This window comes from Andrena cerasifolii, chromosome 10 (assembly GCF_050908995.1).
Source record: "Andrena cerasifolii isolate SP2316 chromosome 10, iyAndCera1_principal, whole genome shotgun sequence".
Classification (NCBI taxonomy): Eukaryota; Metazoa; Arthropoda; class Insecta; order Hymenoptera; family Andrenidae; genus Andrena; species Andrena cerasifolii.
In genome coordinates this window covers 675,575-693,253 of record NC_135127.1, presented here as the reverse complement: position 1 = coordinate 693,253, position 17,679 = coordinate 675,575, and the positions used below count along the sequence as shown (strand labels likewise).

The 17,679-nt window shown below is 36.0% G+C and overlaps 4 protein-coding genes across 4 annotated transcripts in view; 2 read left to right on the top strand and 2 right to left on the bottom strand.

Moving 5' to 3' along the window:
* The window catches only part of LOC143373928 (uncharacterized), a 107,796-nt gene extending 95,730 nt beyond the window's left edge, over nucleotides 1–12,066 (top strand). Inside the window, exon 2 of the mRNA XM_076821650.1 lies at nucleotides 9,304–12,066. Coding sequence (XP_076677765.1) covers nucleotides 9,304–11,346 — 2,043 coding nt within the window. The 3' untranslated portion in view covers nucleotides 11,347–12,066. The remainder of the gene's footprint in view (nucleotides 1–9,303) is intronic.
* On the bottom strand, nucleotides 1,441–4,959 carry LOC143374170 (uncharacterized). The gene has a single exon (XM_076822101.1). It carries the CDS (start codon nucleotides 4,957–4,959, stop codon nucleotides 1,441–1,443), a length of 3,519 nt encoding a protein of 1,172 aa, XP_076678216.1.
* LOC143373923 (uncharacterized) lies at nucleotides 4,627–8,185 on the bottom strand. The gene is made up of 3 exons (XM_076821627.1): nucleotides 5,686–8,185; nucleotides 4,824–5,038; nucleotides 4,627–4,767 (listed from the first exon to the last, which is right to left on the bottom strand). The coding sequence occupies exons 1-2, from the start codon at nucleotides 7,913–7,915 to the stop codon at nucleotides 5,031–5,033; spliced, it is 2,238 nt and encodes a 745-aa protein (XP_076677742.1). The 5' UTR covers nucleotides 7,916–8,185; the 3' UTR covers nucleotides 4,627–4,767; nucleotides 4,824–5,030.
* Nucleotides 12,067–14,256: 2,190 nt separating the features above from the next.
* Nucleotides 14,257–17,679, top strand: part of LOC143373935 (tRNA pseudouridine(38/39) synthase) — a 147,174-nt gene continuing 143,751 nt past the window's right edge. The window contains exons 1-3 of the mRNA XM_076821660.1: nucleotides 14,257–14,516; nucleotides 14,693–14,823; nucleotides 14,940–15,505. Coding sequence (XP_076677775.1) covers nucleotides 14,442–14,516; nucleotides 14,693–14,823; nucleotides 14,940–15,505 — 772 coding nt within the window. The 5' untranslated portion in view covers nucleotides 14,257–14,441. The remainder of the gene's footprint in view (nucleotides 14,517–14,692; nucleotides 14,824–14,939; nucleotides 15,506–17,679) is intronic.

Sequence of the window (17,679 nt, the reverse complement as noted above, 5' to 3'; positions counted from 1 at the left end):
AATCAGAAACATATTAAAATATTCCTTGGGATGATAGGCTATTATAGGAAGTTTATTCCAAATTTCTCCACATTAGCTAAACCACTAACGATTTTATTAAAGAAAGATGTAACTTTTATCTGGGATAGACAACAGGAGGAAGCATTTCAAACTCTTAAGCGTAAATTAATAGAGAATCCAATCTTGCGGTATCCGAATTTTTCAGAATCATTTATGTTAACCACCGACGCTTCAAATGTAGGAGTAGGTGGAGTTCTTTCTCAATTACAAGATGGAGAAGATTTACCGATAGCATATTATTCTCGAACATTAAACGGTTCTGAACAGAATTATTCAACCACTAAGAAAGAGTTGCTAGCTATATTAAACTCCGTAGAGCATTTTAGACCCTATCTATTTGGTCGAAAATTTATCATATATACAGACCATCGACCATTGCAATGGTTATTCAATTGCAAAAATCCGACCTCAAAATTAGTTCGTTGGCGTCTTAGATTAAATGAATTTGAATACGAGATAAGATACAAGCCAGGACGAATCAATTCAAATGCGGACGGTCTTTCTCGACTTGCATTGGACAAGCAGGTTATGATAAATTCAATCACTGATGCTTTAACATATGAAGATTTCATTAAATTTCATTATACAAATCAGGACGTAATAGTGTTTGAAAAGGAAAATGGTCCACTTTCAAAAGTCTCGGATCCTATAGTTATAATGTGGTCACAAGACTTGGATGAAAGCAATGAATATTCGGATTATATATGTTCATATTTTGATGTCACGAATCTTAGGCCAAGTATAAATGGTGCTGTTAAATTGCAGAATAAAAATCAAATAGTTTACTTAACATTTCCTCAAAATTTGCATTTTGATAGATTAGAATGTAAAAATATTTTTGAATCATTTATAAATTTGAAGAAAATAATTGAGGATGATAAATTTGTATTAGTTCTCCCGAGTAAGCATACTAATATAAAAATCCAGCAGCTATCTGAATTGATTAAGTTTGTATTCCCTAGCAAAAACATAAGTAAGGTTAAGGTATTTATTCTCTTTCAGGCTACATAGTTCCCTACTAGATGGCACTTCAAGTTCTCTACTTATATAGCCCAACGAACAATAATCTCATCATTCAAACATCCCATTCTACATCCATTACTTATTCTAAACATCACATTGTTTTTAGTGTGCTTATCCTATTTAGCTTATACTACATTACATGTCATTTTCTCTTATATTATTGCATATTACATTCAATTTACGTGTACTTATGTTTCTATATCTATAACTTAATATAATATAATCTAATATAGTAATCAGTCTTTTGCTCCTTAAGAGCCCCTGTTTCGTCCTTTACCCGTGTTATGTTTCATTTACCTTAACGTATCTATCAATCGCTAGGCACATTTTTTGTACTTATCCAGTTCCTATATTGCGTTATATGTCTTTTTTTATTTTATTTAAAAAACCTACCACTAATCTAGCTATACTAGGTTCAGTCTCATTTATTCTCTCCATAATTTCATCTCCCTCTTTGACGCCTTTTGGCGTCATTTTGTCTATCAGTTCCCCTCTCATTTCCTCATATTTATTGCACTTCCATAGTACATGGTTAATATCTTCGATTCCCTCCCCGCATTCACACTCTGGAGATTCTATTATCCCTTTCCTGTGCAGGGATTCCGCCAGGTTGTAGTGGTTTGCTCTCAGCCTATTAAGTGTGGTTATAGTTTTTCTTTCTATATTCTCTATCTTCCTAAACCAAGGTTTCCTTTTTCCAGTATTATTTATCCTTAAATTAAAATATTTGACTCCTTTCTCCTTCCCTTCTTCCCTCATATCCTTGGTTGACTTATCCCATGCCTTCTCCATTAGTGCTGTTCTAATGTCCTCCATCGGTATTTTCCACTGGTGTTCTGCATTTCCAGCCGTTTGCTCTTTTGCTTTTTTATCCGCTCTTTCGTTTCCCTCTATACCTGTATGCGCAGGGACCCATGCTATTCTGATTTTCCCAATGTACCGTTCCGTACCGTTTCTTTCTCTCTTGTGTTGTCTCTCTCTCTCCAGCAGAAGTTTCCTTATTCTTCCAGTCCTATTATCTTGTTTTTCCCTGTTTCTGTGTATCTCGTAGTTACTAACTCCCTTGATCACGCTCATTGAGTCCGTTAATATCAGAACATCTTTTTCCCTCCATTCTTCATTCGCATATTCAATAGCTTTTTCGATGGCTATTGCTTCCGTCGTATATATTGTCGCATTCTTATTGATTCCAAAGCCTCTGTCCTGCCATATTATATTTCCGTCATTTCTTTCCGCAATTACTATTCCCACTCCATTAGAATTTGCATTCTTCATTTTCGATCCGTCTGTATAGATTTCAACCTCTGTGCCCATATTGATGCCCATTTTCTCTTTAATCTCTTGGATCAATACGTTACCATCTTGTCTCGTTACTTCATCCCTCAGACCTCCCGCGTCCCATTCGATGAGGTCATCGATGTCGATATCCTCTTCCCCTTCCGATTCATCTTCTCGTAGTGTATCTATATTGTCCTCTTCCCTTTCCATTATTTCCTCCAGAAAGAGAGTGTCTTTCCACGCTTGTAATATATTGATCTGTGTGTCGTTGTCTCTCTCGTTCATGGTTTCTGCTAGGTGTTTAATAGCTCCTAGTGGTTCACTTTCCCTCTTATACCTTTGGTTGGTTATATATCTTTGAGTTATAAGCTTGCTTCTGTTCATTATGTCCATTACACCCGCTTCCACTGTCATCACATTGGTCGGAGTGGACATCCTATAGCCCATAGGCGTTCTAATTCCGGCATTATGTATTTTTTTCACTATATCTTCTATCTTGTTGTTCCTATTGGTATTATTGAAATAAATAGGCATCCCATATTCTATCACTGATCTAACCAGTGACTTGTACAATAGTATCATCGTTTCAGGATCGGCACCCTTTTTTACATGACTTATATATCTTAACATGGCTAGTCTCCTTTTGGCTTTCAGAGCCATTAGTTCTGTGTGTGTTTCAAAATTCAGTTTTCGGTCCAACGTGATTCCCAGGAATTTAATATTCTCCTCTTCTTTAATTTCCCGTCCCTTCACCACAATCCTAGCTTTTTCTCTCCTAGATGATTTATTCTTTTTAGAAAAGTTAATTAGGTTGGTCTTATCTTCAGCAATATCTAGTTTAATATTGTTTAAATTTTTTATTATTATCCCCATTGCGTCTTCAAGTACGCTTCTGTTTAGATCTCTCGCGTTGCTCGTGGTGTATACCACGATGTCATTCGCATATTGTAACATATTAACCTGCTGTAGGTTTATATTGTTTGCGATGTCTGCCGTATATATATTATACAAGATCGGGCTTAGTATTGCCCCCTGTGGCAATCCTTTCTTTTGTATTCCCTTCACTGGCTCTGAGTAACCTCTAATGCATTTTATCTCTCTGTCTGTAATCCAATTTTCTACAAAGTTGATAATTTTTTCTGGGCAGTGCTTCTGTATCAGTTTTTGGATAAGTGTGTCATGATCGACGTTGTCGTATGCCGACTTGACATCTATACAAGCGGCTAGCGTGTCTCGCATGTACTCAAACCCTCTTCTCACATCACTGGTCAAAATTGTCAGGTTATCTATAGTAGATCGTTTCCTTCTGAAGCCGTTTTGTTTCTTGTCCATGATGTTGTTCTGTTCAGCCCAATTGGTCAGCCTGTTATTTATAACTCTCTCTAAGATTTTGCCCATACACGCCGTGAGAGAGATGGGCCTTAGAGCTTTTTTATTCGGTTTATCCAGAAAAATCACTACCGCACCTTTCCATTTCTTGGGAATAATTTGATATTTCCAGATTTCTTCATACAGTTCCCTCATAATTTCTACGTAATCTGGAGTAAGGTTTTTTAATGCATTATAATCTATTCCATCCTCCCCTGGTGCTGACTTGTTGTTGGCGTTTTCTATAGCGCATTCTACCTCTCTTGTTGTGATACTTCGGTTCCATTTGTTATTTCCTGTGTCCTCACCGTTGTTCACAGGTGTCCGTATAAATATACTCCTGCAATGGTTCTCTTGGAGTAGTTTCTTAATTTCCTTTTCCTCCAGCTCTTCTCTTTCCTTTATCGATATGTTTTTATTTATACTATTTTTGTCGAAACCTTTCTGTAAGTTTCGTATTTTCCTCCATATTTCTGTACCATGTGATCGATAATTAATTGTCGATGCCATCTCCTCCCATGCCTTGTTTCTCTTTTTTTTAATAGTTTCTTTTACTTCTTTTTCCGTTTCTTTGTAAGTACCCCAGTTATCCTCATTGGGATTTTTGGCAAATTTTATTGCTGCCTTTTGCCTTTCCTTTTTCTTGTTCCTACACTCTTCATCCCACCACGGGTATTTTTTTGGACCGAGTGTCCGTATATTTGTGTTTCCATTTTTCTTTTTATTCCTGTCTCCTTCCTCATCTAGTCTTTGCTCTTCCCGTTTTTCTTTGCTTGCAGCTGACAAGGCCTTCTCAATGTTTTCTGTAAACCTATTGCATTTCTCCTCTGTTCCATAGCATCTACTGATCTCTTCTAGTAGCGAGTCCTTGTTTCTTATCTGAATCATTTGAAACATTTTCCAGTCAATATTATCCTTCGCAAATTTTCTCGTTGTAAATGATTTTTTATTATTTCTTGTGATATTTTTTGTGACGTGTAGTCCTATAATTTGATGGTCTGAACCTAGGGTTTCTCCTTCCTCGATGACATCAGAGTTCTGAAATATATTGAACGTGGATATTATAAGATCTATGTTTGATGGTCTGTACTTGCCCGATCCTATTCTTGATGTCGTATTTTCATTTGTTATAAACATGTCTTGCTCCTCAATGGTTTCCCCTAGTATGGCGCCATCTCTGTCATTGGCCGTGCAATTCCATAATTTGTTCTTTGCATTAAAATCTCCCATAATTATTGTTTCTGTGTTGTATCTTTTGTTTGTAAAAAGTTTTCTCCATTCTTCCTTGTTTAGCGTGTAATTTAGGTCTCTGTAAACAACTATAATGTCTGTTTCCTTGTTATCCATATTAATTGTCACGGCTAATGTTTCTGTTTTATTTTCTACCCATTTTACATCTTCCCTGACCTTAATGTTTATATTACTTTTGTTAGCTATCACTATTCCTCCACCTCTTCTATTTCTACTCCTATCCTTTCTCAATATATTATACCCATCGATATTAAGGTCGTCTTTGGTTGTTAGCCATGTTTCAGTAATTCCGATTAGATCATATGCCTTGATTTTTTCCTTCAATTCTATTATTTTCCCTTTAATACTTCTAGCATTCCATGTCGCAAATACGCTTGATTCGTTTTTATCCCCCATCCCCGATTTTGGTCTTGACTGTTTTATCTCCTATGTCTAAATAACGCTATATAAAGCTATAAACTTATGAGTATAAAAATATATAAAAATTCTATGTAGATTTAGGAACCTTGTATAGTATATGAGCTAAATTTGATACAGTTACTGTACTAAATACTAGTGTGTTATATGGTCTGTGATCCAGAACCTTTTTTTTTTTAAAAGTATGATATATCCTACTTACGTCTACTAGTTTTTTGTTTTTATAAACTACTTATTTATTTGAATTTGGTATTCAATCTTCCGTATTATTTATCTGAGTTGTCTCACCACTGTTTTTCTCTTCCTTGTTCGGTTTGTTTACTACTTTTATTCTTATCTCTTCTCCTACTGAGTATGTTGTTCCTTTGGTTTCGTCCTTCTTTTTCTCTTTTTCTAGAGTCTCGTATCCATCTGAATGTTCATCCCCCGTTTTCTCCTCTTCCAGCCATTCTACCGTTCCTATACTCGCAAACTCCACGTCTGTGTTGTCCGTGTCTTCTTCTCCTCCGTTGTCCTCGTTCACCTTCCATTCTGTTCTCATTTCCTCATTGGTGTATGGTGACATGTCCATTCCTTCTTCTCCTCTTCCATTTGACTCGTTTGGACATGCGTGTTCTCCATAAATGCTTACATCTCTGTTGGACTTTTCCTTTTCCTTGTAGGTCTTTATCACCTCTTCTTGTATTTTAGTGATTCTTTCTTTGTTCGTTTTATTGTATTGTCTGGGCTCCTTTTCTTCTTCAATGCTTGTTTCTCTATTGTTATCTCTATTTTCTTCTTCTTCTAACTTGGAGTTCAGCTTCTGCATCAAATTTTTCTCCCTTATGATCTTGACTAATTCTTCTAGAAGTTCTTCCTCCGTTTGGTTTCTCCTCTTGTCTGTTCTTTCCCTGCTTTCTTTCCTGGTCTTTTTTCCTTCATGCTCTCTCCCTCCATCTTCCCTTTCATTTGTCGGATACCAGTAATTTCTAGAAGCAACTTCCTTATACGACTTAGTTTCCTCCTCATTGTCCAGCTTCTGGGATCTCGGGATGAAATGGAGCCTTTTCATTTCTTCATTTCCGCTTTCGTAGGTCTGTCTGTTGGTTTTTTTATCCGTGTGATTTTTGTTATTATTGTTATTGTTGTTATTATCGCTACCTCCTCCTCTCATCCTTATTGTGTACTCTTGATCGAGGGTTCTGCTTTTTTCTTTAAACTCTTCATTATTTATTATAGTCCGACTTCCATGTCCCCAATTGTATTTGTCCTGTTTGGGGTTTATTCTTTCTTTTCTTCTGTTGTCTCCACCAGTTTCTTCCCTCCTGACGAAGTTACGTTGTTCATTGTTTCTTTCCCACGCCCTTTTTAGTTTTTCCATTTCTTTTTCCATCGGATACTCTAGGTTCTCCCAGTATTCCACTTTCTTTATACGTTTTAGAGTTGGGAAATCGCAGTTTCTTAAATCCTCTTCGTCTTCATCTTCTATCCATCCTCTGTTTTGCCCATATCTGTCAAATGTTTCTTGTTTTCTAATTATGTCCGCTGCCGCTTTGTATGACGTATTTTTATAAGCCATTATTTTTTTAATAGTTGCCTCTTTCTGATATACTGGACAATCCTTTGCCACGCTGAGGTGGTTACCTTTACAGTTGTTGCAAGTAGGGCTTTCCATACATTTCCCGTGGTAGGGTTTTGTGCACACGAAACACTTTTTGTCTATTGTTCTGCATACGTTTTGAACGTGCCCAAATTTAAAACAATTGAAACACTGTTTCACCGATTCCACAAAAGGTTTCACATTTATCCAAACATGTCCGAAACCCACTAGCAATCTAGTGGGGAGGGATTCCCCCTGCATTTTGATTAGGATGGTCTTTCCATCTTCCCACGTTACCTTTCCGTCCTTCACGCACCTTTTCTTCAATCTTTCTAATGTGAAAGTCCCCTGTCCTTTCTTAAGTTGGTCCTTCAATTCTTCTATTGAGTCGTGCCATTCGTATATTATCCCCTTTCTATGTTTCCATCTGTTAGGGATGTACGCACTATATTGTTCAGGTCTTAGCCTGTTCTGTTCCAATATGTTGTTTGCTTCTTCTTTGCTTTTGTAGGCCACTTCAGCTCTGTTAAGACCGACCATCTTCAAACCCTGGAATTTTATCCCAGAATCCATTAGGATCTTATATATTTTTAGTAAATTAGTTTTCTTGTTGGTGGTTGTTTTATCTTTGTTCAGGGTGATTGTAACTAGGTATTCCCCCCTATTAGAGTCCCAGGCATAAGAGTCGCACATATTTACATTTTTTTCCTTCGGATCTAAGGTTTGCGGGTCTTTTCTTACCCCTATTATATTTCCATCTGTGTCTGTCTCCTCTTGACTATTTATTCTTATATTCACTGTACTGTCTTTCACTTTTTTGCCGTCCCGATTTTCGCTTTCCATATTCTTCAATTTCCTTTTTTTATTATTGACTGCTATCTTGAACTCACTGTCTTGTGTTCTGCTTTCTTTGTTCATCTTGATCTCTTCACTATTCATTAGGCTGTTTTCTTTATTTCCTTCATTTGTTAATTTTGTGTTTTTTCCCCATGGTCCTCTCACATTCCTTATCACTTTCTCCTTTAGTGTTCCATCTTCCAGGCCGCCCAAGGGGCGGACGTTTCCGTCCAGTTTAACCTCTCAGTGGCCACTCACCTTGAATTTCCAGTGTTTTTTAAAATTTCAATTATTTTCCCTAAAACCTATTATCTATTTTTCTTTACTGCTCCTTCCGTCTACCTTCTACTAAAATCTCGCCCTCTTTCTCACATCAGACTCAAGGAATGTCCTTTGCTTAAGAATCAAAACATAAGTATTCTGAATACAATGAGAATTATCCCTAAAGATCAGGAAGAAGTAACGAAGATCTTACAGGAATATCATGATAGCAAATTAGCAGGACATTTTGGATTCCACAAAACATACACTAGAATAAAGGAAAATTATTATTGGCCGCATATGAAGGCAGATATTAGGAAATATGTAAAGTCATGTCACTCTTGTCAGTTAAATAAGACAAATTTCAAGCCTACTAAACAAGCTATGGAAATTACATCGACAGCTGAAATTCCGTTTGAGAGAATAGCAATCGATATCGTTGGTCCTTTACCTTTGACTGAATCTGGTAACAGATTTATTCTTACATTGCAAGATGATCTGACGCGATTTTGTTTAGCAGAGCCTATACCAAATCACGAAGCACTAACTATTGCAAAAGTTTTAACAAAATTCTTCGCGCAGTTCGGAATTCCCAAAACTTTCTTAAGGAGCAGATTTTATGTCGGAATTAATGAAAAATTTAAGTAATTTGTTTAAAACCAAACATTTATCCACGACACCTTATCATCCTCAGACTAATGGCGCACTCGAAAGGTATCATTTGACTCTAAAGGATTACTTAAAGCACTATATAAAACCTAATCAGACCGACTGGGATGAATATATTCAATTCGCAATATTTAGTTATAATACATCGGTTCAAAAATCAACCAATTATACTCCTCATGAACTTTTCTTTGGTAGGAAGCCATATTTACCTTCCTCTATTACAAAGGAACCTGAATTCCGTTACACGTATGACGATTATCTTCAGTCACTTATTTATCGTATGAATACTTCTTTTAAAATAGCTAGAGAAAATTTAACAACTTCTAAATTTAAGAGTAAGCAATACTATGATAAAAAAATCAATCCTACAGAATTTCGTATTGGAGATCTAGTTTGTTTGTATCAAAATCAAACAAAGCCTGGATTGAGTAAAAAACTATTACCCAATTTCAAAGGTCCTTTCAAAATAACTCGTGTATTTTCAAATGGCACTGTAGAAATTAAAATAGGGAATAAACTCCGAAAGTATCATACTAATATTCTGAAACATTATGTTTCAGATGAATCTGTCAATCTTGCAATTCCTTCTATTTCCCATTCCGATAATTAGCTTATATTTTACGAACACTCCTGTGAACGATTCTAGTGGAATATTTTATAATAAAAAAGGAGATGCACAAATATCCAATACCGAATTAACATTATTAATATTTCTTAATATAACATATTTAAGTGAGGCACGAGAAACAGTGACAGTAAATTACTTGAAGTTACAGAATCTCTGTCGTATCTTCTCAAAAGATATCATAGGCAGTTATGTTCATTGCCAACAAATTTTAAAATTAATAGATGAAGACATAAATAACATAGATAATAAACATGAAATATTATATAATTTGATGGGTCAAAAATCTAACAATAGAAAGCAATGTGGCTTAATAGATGGAATTTCGTATCTATCGAATTTATTGTTTGGAACATCTGATGCTAATGATGCGCATTTTTATGCAAACAGTATAAATATTTTGTCGAATGATAGCTATCAGATAAAGAGGTTACTGAAATCGCAGGTTCAGATAATTTCCAGTACCATAACTACATTAAATAGCTCGTTACATACGCTTGAATTAAATGAAAACCAAATAAACGAAAACATTAAGCTAGTAAATAAATTTACCAATGAGACAAACTTATATTTAAGATCGTTATCATTACAATCGTTGATTACTCAACAAACGACTATATTGACATCTATAATCACAAAGGTTTTAAATGAATATAATAAATATATAGAGGCTATCGGTTTAGGCAATCAAAACGTGATCTCACCTGAGATATTATCTCCGAAGACTTTGTGTGAACAACTACTTAAATACAAAGGTGACTATGATCTAATAATAGAACCATTTTATAAAAATATACCAACAATTTATAAATTACTCAAGCTACAATTATTATCGTTAACAGACAATATAGTATTTGTCCTAAAGTTTCCATTAGGCAAACGAATGCACTTTCATTTATATGAATTAATTCCGCTCCCGATCCAACATGACAATACATCTACTTTCTCTTATATAGAACCTAAATATCCATATCTACTCCTATCCCAAAGCAAAACCTACTTTTCATTCTTGCAAGTGTTGTCGGATTGTGAGGAATATCAAGATGAGATGTACTTGTGCACAAACGTGCATATCAGCAAGACCACAGATGAGGAGATATGCGAGATTCAGTTGCTGTTATCACATACAACCCGAATTCCTGAGGATTGTAACACAAGAAACATCAAAGCTTCAATTGAAGCATTTAAGTACATTGGGAAAAATTGTTGGGTGTATGTCTTGCAAAAGCCGTCCACGGTTACTATCTTCTGCAAGGATATTAAGGAGTATATGCAAGATATCACTTTGTATCAAACAGGAATATTACAATTGGATGCTCAATGTAAGGGCTATAGTAATAATTATTTACTGGAGACAACACGGTATGCGGAAAAGAATATTACCTACTACATTCCTGCAATCAATATTATTGAAAATGATTGCTGTATTACTCCATTTGATCAAAACACACCTGAATCAATACCATTAAAATTTGTTAAGTTAACAAATATAGATCTTATTGATCTGCAATATACAGATAAAAGATTAAAAGACTTTGATGAAATTTTATCAAAGAAACTCAAGGAACCAGTTTCGGAGATACATGTAAGCTGGTTCGTCAAAGGGCTCTATATTCTAGGTGGATTTATAATGGCAATATTTTGTATGAATTGTTGTCGTTTTCTGGAATGTATCAAACTTCTCCAGCGACTATTCCGTTATGTGAAAAGTTCTAGCAAAGGAGAAGTAACACATCCTGTTATTAAGAACTTCGTCAACTGCACCTTCGATTCCGATATTCGAAGTGAGTATCGAGAGATATCGAGGGATTTGGTTTCTTACAACACTCGGGGCAAGGATCTAAGATTAATCACGGAACCCAATTTTGAATCCATGGAGGGGGATTTCATGGAACACGAAGTCGCTTCTTCACCGGATTACCCCCATAGAACAAAAATTCGCACCCCGACAACTAGGAGGAGCACCACACCAATGTGATCTGTTTCATTCACATTTTAAAACATTGTATCATGTTATACCTATGTATTAGTAACTATGTATTACTTTTATTTTTATATGAAATGTGCGTTGATTATTCGTTTTCTTTTATATTTTTGGTTTTTTAACTGTACTTAGTTAAGTATTTTAGAAAAAGTATATCAGCCTAGAAGGCTTGTCATAACATCGTGAATCGTGTCATACTGTCGTATTTTTCGTCAAGAAGTTTAGTATTAATATTACTTTCACACTGAAATTATGATTGCTATTAAGCATTGTATTTCATAGATTTAATTGTAAGCTATTTCATCAGTATCCATTTTTAAAATTGTATCTTCATGCATTGTGTACTCATGTACCCAAATTTTATGAGGGGAGGTGTTGGAGATCCGTTTGGTTCTTGTCAAAGAGCACGCTCTCTAGCACTTCACCCTGTCTTTCTTCAATAACCATTAGAAAGCGTGAGGCTGACTTCGACCTTCGTTGCCCAAACCCAAGGCGAGTCGATGGGGGGCTCGAAGTGTCTTTTCGGTTTTTCCGCAAGGGCTACCTGCTTGTAGGACCCTTGAGGGCAGTTGGATTCATAGCTTCAGACAGTACACAGCGTCTTAGCAGTTACAAAGCTAAAATTATATTCTCCGTAAACTCCATGTACTGGAAGAGTTTTTACTTTTAAATAAAGTATCGTTTTAAGTTTTTTGGAACGAGTGTTTAATCTCCTGGTACACAACACCATAATGAAGAATTTCTGTAAAATATTTAAAATACAGAGGATTACTTCTACCGCATTCCACCCACAATCATTGGGGTCTTTAGAGCGGGCTCATCGTGTCTTCATTGATTATTTGAAGCACTATTGTGTTAACACTGACTGGGACGACTGGATTAGATACGGTATATTCTCTTATAATACTTCTGTACATGAAGCTACTGGCTTTACACCACACGAGCTAGTCTTTGGTAGAAAGGCCTCCATTCCTTCAGAATTTGCTAAACAGGAAGTACCTCGGACGTTCATTCAATATTTAGACCAACTACTCACAATTACTACTACTTAAGCTACGGCGGCAGCCAATCTGGAACGGGCAAAGGAAAAGAGTAAAATATATTACGATAAGAATGTTAATCTCCGTAAATTTAATGGAAACGACAATGTGTATTTGCTTAGGGAACCTAAAACCTCTAAGTTTGACTCTAATTGGACTGGTCCTTATAAAATTATTTGAATGCATGACGATCTAACTATAGAAATAGCAATAACGGCACAGAGATCTAAGATAGTACATGCTATAAGATTAGATCGTTCTTAAGTAGCTTTAATTGTGTGCATTGTAAGTGTTATGTCGATTTATATGGGTTATGATCACTTGGAAATGAAAAGGTTATGATACTTCTTATGGAATGTTTGAATAAGTATAATTGTAACACTTAATTATTTCTGGGTACTGGCGCTACGTTACCGAGAAATCAGTTTTGGTATTAGTTGATGATAAAGTAATGATATTTTACCATAAGTTGTAGTAATGTTTTGTAAAACTGATATCTTTCATTTCGTGTTTCTTGTGGGAATACGGGTGGACCGAGTAGCTTGTTTACCGCAGGACTGACACGGAAGGAAAGAATAAAGATAAAGTATGCAATCATTCAAAGTTTGTATTTATAAGTAATGTAAACTTAGATTAGTACGAGCGGGTATATGGTTTGTGTTGTAAAAGCTGTTTCTGTAGGAAACACCTTTTTTGTAAGAAGGGAGGTATTGCGATGCTCGCTGATGTAAATATGTGTGATTGCGTGAAGTTAGCTATAAGACATAGAGATATCGACGTTAGATGTAGAGCGAAATTCAAAATCCTTTGTAAACGGAAAGATTTATTGCAGGCATGCGGGTTTGAAACGAGCAACACATCTGGAAGGTTTTAAGCGAAATTGGAACGGGGACTAGGAAGAGTTTATTGCCAGGACCCGTAAACACGTGGAGCGCGTTATGCTTCTCGAGGGTTTTTTCATGCCAGTTTTTCGAACGTGCTCATACAATATTAGTAGGATACCTGAACTCAGAAGGCGTACGAGAACCTGGGATAGCATTCAGTAATTTTCAAAACTACAGTTAGGCCAAGCGAGGATAATAAATAACTTAACTTTTCCTTCCACATCTACGTGCCAAATTTCGACAAGCGGGCAGCTGCTCGTCTCGTAAAACGACTTAAAATTCTGTCCTCGCTTTCAATAATTGCCGATGTTCTGTTAGGGTAAAAACTCAGCTCGGGAAAGTCATAAAGTCATAAACATTGCGCCGGCGACGTCGTTTTGACCCTAAGGGTTGCGGTTACCTACCTGCTAGATATGTATGTAATGTAAATAGACTATGTAAACGGAAAGCGTGCCTCGACCACCAGCTGAGAGTGGAGGGAAGCGCGAAGGAAGGGCCAAGGACGGAGAGATGGCTGAAGGACAACCCCCTGACGAAGTTTGAGGGACAACACCACCTTGATTGGATGAAAGGATCCAGGGAAGGAGACAGAGGAACACGCCGAAATTGGAGGAGTAGGGCGCTCGGAGGTTACAAGCGAGGAGTGATTTTGTAAAAACTTTAGATCGAACTTGTTAGCAATACAGCCAACATCGAGCTATCCATTAAAATCCAATCTTAGGAATTATCCAGAAAGTGTTTCATTTCATTTCTTTCGTTCACTGAAATTCCCGCGCAACTCGTGAGCTGAGTGCTTCAGCGCTCCACGGGCACGGACCAGCCGCCTATTTAGAAATCCCCACGGAACCGCGCAACACACAACAACACTACACGTCGCTAGACGGGAGTCCCAATACTACTATAATTCGAGGTTTCAATCTTGCCGCATTTTATGATTTAGTTAGGGGTACAATCCATCAGAGGGTACTGATTTTGCCAACAGAAATATACGGAAAGTGTACACCCCTGGTTATTAGGTTAAAAGGATTGTGAATAATATTATAGAGCTTAACCTAATTCAAATACATTCTAGTGTGTTAATAACAACACAACGATAGCAATAAATTAATTAAATACGAAGATTGCAGTTGTGAAAGTTATGCATTATACTGAGTAGTGTTAGAAGATGTCAATTATTCGTAAAGAGAAAAAGCAAACAATAACCTCACATACACAGGAATTGGAGTTACTTGATAAAACGGTGAGTTTTTAATAAAATGAATTTAACTAAAAATTATGCAATTTGACAATATTTTTTATCGTTTTTAAATCTTTTAAATACTTAATTATAATTAATAAATTAATGATTAAATAATTAATTGGAAAACGTGAAAAATGAATTGTGAATAATTTAAATATTATCTTTGTTTGTGGTAGGAATTGATAAAGAAAATAATACAGTTGGAAGAAAATAATAAAGAACTGAAAGCAATAGTTAGTCGAATAAATAAAAAATTGAGGAAAGGAGATATTGCCCCCAAAACACAAAAATCATTTGATTTTCAAGGGTATGGAAAATTATACTATTTATTTGAAGGAATAAATATTATAATTATATTATTATATAATATAATTAGATAATATATATATATGTGTGTCTCAATAGAAACTGTTTTAATTTTAGATGTAATAAAAGACATATTCTTTTAAAATTTTATTATCTTGGTTGGGATTATGATGGCTTTGTTGTACAGGAAAGTATTGATAGTACAATAGAGGACTATATATTTACAGCATTGATGAAAAGTTGTTGTATAAAATCACGTCAAACTTCAAATTATCATCGATGCGGTAGAACAGATAAAGGTGTTAGTTCATTTTCACAAGTGATCTCATTGGATGTAAGAAGCAGATTAAAACTTGAAGATCAATGCAAATTAAAGGATGAACTTCCATATTGCAAAATGTTAAATAGATTACTTCCTTCCAATATAAGATGTATTGCATGGTATCCAGTAACAAGTGATTTTTCAGCAAGATTTAATTGCAAGTTTCGAACGTACAAGTATTTTTTTCCAAGAGGAAACTTGAATATACATGCTATGGATAAGGCAATTAAATACACTATGGGAGAGCATGATTTTCGAAATATATGTAAAATGGATGTTGCCAATGGAGTCACCAATTATAAAAGAACAATAATTGATGGAAAAGTATCTATGCATCGGCAGAATGTTAAAAATAATGCAGGTTACTAATCTTTTTAAATTAATGCAATTTTAGTACAATACTATATTGAGAGTGATATTCATAGTACACAAAGTGTTTTCTACATAAGGTGTTTTAAAATTGTGAGACAACTCAAAATGAACAAATTTCTTATGTTCAAAAAAATTGGTTACCACTAGCATTATACAATTTAAAGCTTTGTTTTTTTTTTAAATATGTACCGATAAATATTAGGGTTCTGATTTTCAGGATGTGCAACTTGAATGTCATACAATTGTTTTATGGTGACATATTTGTGTGTGTATAAATACGTCTTACACAATGAAACTTTTGCCTAACACCATATTCATAAGATATTGTTGAATTGTTGGCGAAGCAGATATTAACTTTGTGAAATTGGGTTACTCTTCATTGTGCATTTTTGGTAGTTGGAACAATATTTTTTAGCTGAGTGAAGCTCCACAGTCTTCAGTGTATCTTTGCACTGGTTTTTCTAATTCCTCAAACATCCAACTCACACATTTTCTGTATTTTCATGATTTTAAGCACATTCGATATGCAATCGCATAAAATTTTCAAATGCGCCACATCAATTTTTTTTCAGTTGTTTCCCCTTTTGGAGCCAAATTAAAGCTAACTGTTTGAAGTTACATTCGACTATTGTGTTCGACTTTGAAGTGATATTAATATCTGTTTTGTAATTGGGAAAACAGAAAGTAGTTAAAAAATGTGAAAGAGTATGTCAGAGTGCAAATTTTGGTTGTGAAGTTTTGATCAATTGTCTGTATGATTTACAGTGGGATAAGTCGTACATTTTGGTGTACATGTTTGTTCTCGTTATTGTCACTATCAAACTGACTATAAGTCACTATTTAGATGAGCCTTATGAACAATATGGAACAAGAAAAAGTTAAGAAGCAGAAATATTGTCAGAATGAACCATGTGAATGAATCTTATCTGGTCTAGTAGTGACTTCCTTATATTATTTGAATGGTAAAAAAATCTGCGATAAGAATATTCCTAAAATCAAAACCTGAGTAATGTATCAGTAAATTAAAGTTTATTTACGGGTAATTATACAGATGAGGGTCCACCTCACCGATTTCATTAATTTTTTAATATGTTGTCAGGATCATAATTCTGAGAAAATTTTTCCTATACATGTGTTACGTGAGGTCGTTAATTTTTAAGCGACAGAGCGGTTGAGTCTAATTTTCTCACGCAACGCTTAACGAATTAAATGGGATTGTTGTAATTTTTACATAATTAGATTAAGGGAATCGGGGAAGGTTAATGAAACGCAGACGTGTCGTTCGTTCGACTAGTTAGCAACAACTACTTTATTTGACGAGTCGGCTGCGGACGGAGCCCTACCTCGATCGTCCTTTGTTTTCGGCCAGACGTTCCACGGCGAACGCCTTGTCGCAGTATTTCCTCGTTACGGGCTCGGTTTGGTGTACACGATACGGAGTTTTCGCTATCCCTACCAATTCTGTCTCACTCTTGTCCGGCGAAGGCGAAAGCGAGATGGAACGAGAGCGAGCGAGAGGCACTGAAAGCGAGCGAGGACTGTACGAGACAGACGACGCGTTGATGTTTTGTCTCGCTCCGTCTTTCGGACACCTGATATTCTGTCCTTTGCGTGCTCGACGGGCGTGCGCGATGGTTGCAAGCGCTTACCGTGAGCCAGGCCCAGGGGGGCCAAGCTTCCCTCTTACGAAAGTTGAAGCAGAGTTTGTAGTGCCTCCTACCAATGAGGTGCGTACTAAACTGTGAATGTGTGAATTGGTGTGAATCGGGACGTATGTGTATGTGTATATGTGTAATGCACCCCTTACTTTAACCTTCCGGTACTCGCGCCTATTTTTGTAACACGAGCACTCGCGTCGTGCACTGAGTGCACGGTCACGTATTATTAACCTGCCGGCAGCCTTTTTAGTTGAAAAAACCAGTAGTGTACCCAGCACCCCTATGTATTCTTCCAGCGGACATTTTTGCATAATGCTACGTACTTGTCACGTTCAAATACAGTTTGGAAGTGTTTCTGATTGAATGAAAACGAAAGTATACCGCGTATCTTGCCAGCGACCGCGCCCGTGTACTCACAAGTACGCCTCCAATTGCTTTGGTTTTTTGATATGTTTTAGAGGACCGAAAACTAAGATATACGTGTCTTTTTATTTTGGCCTGTTTG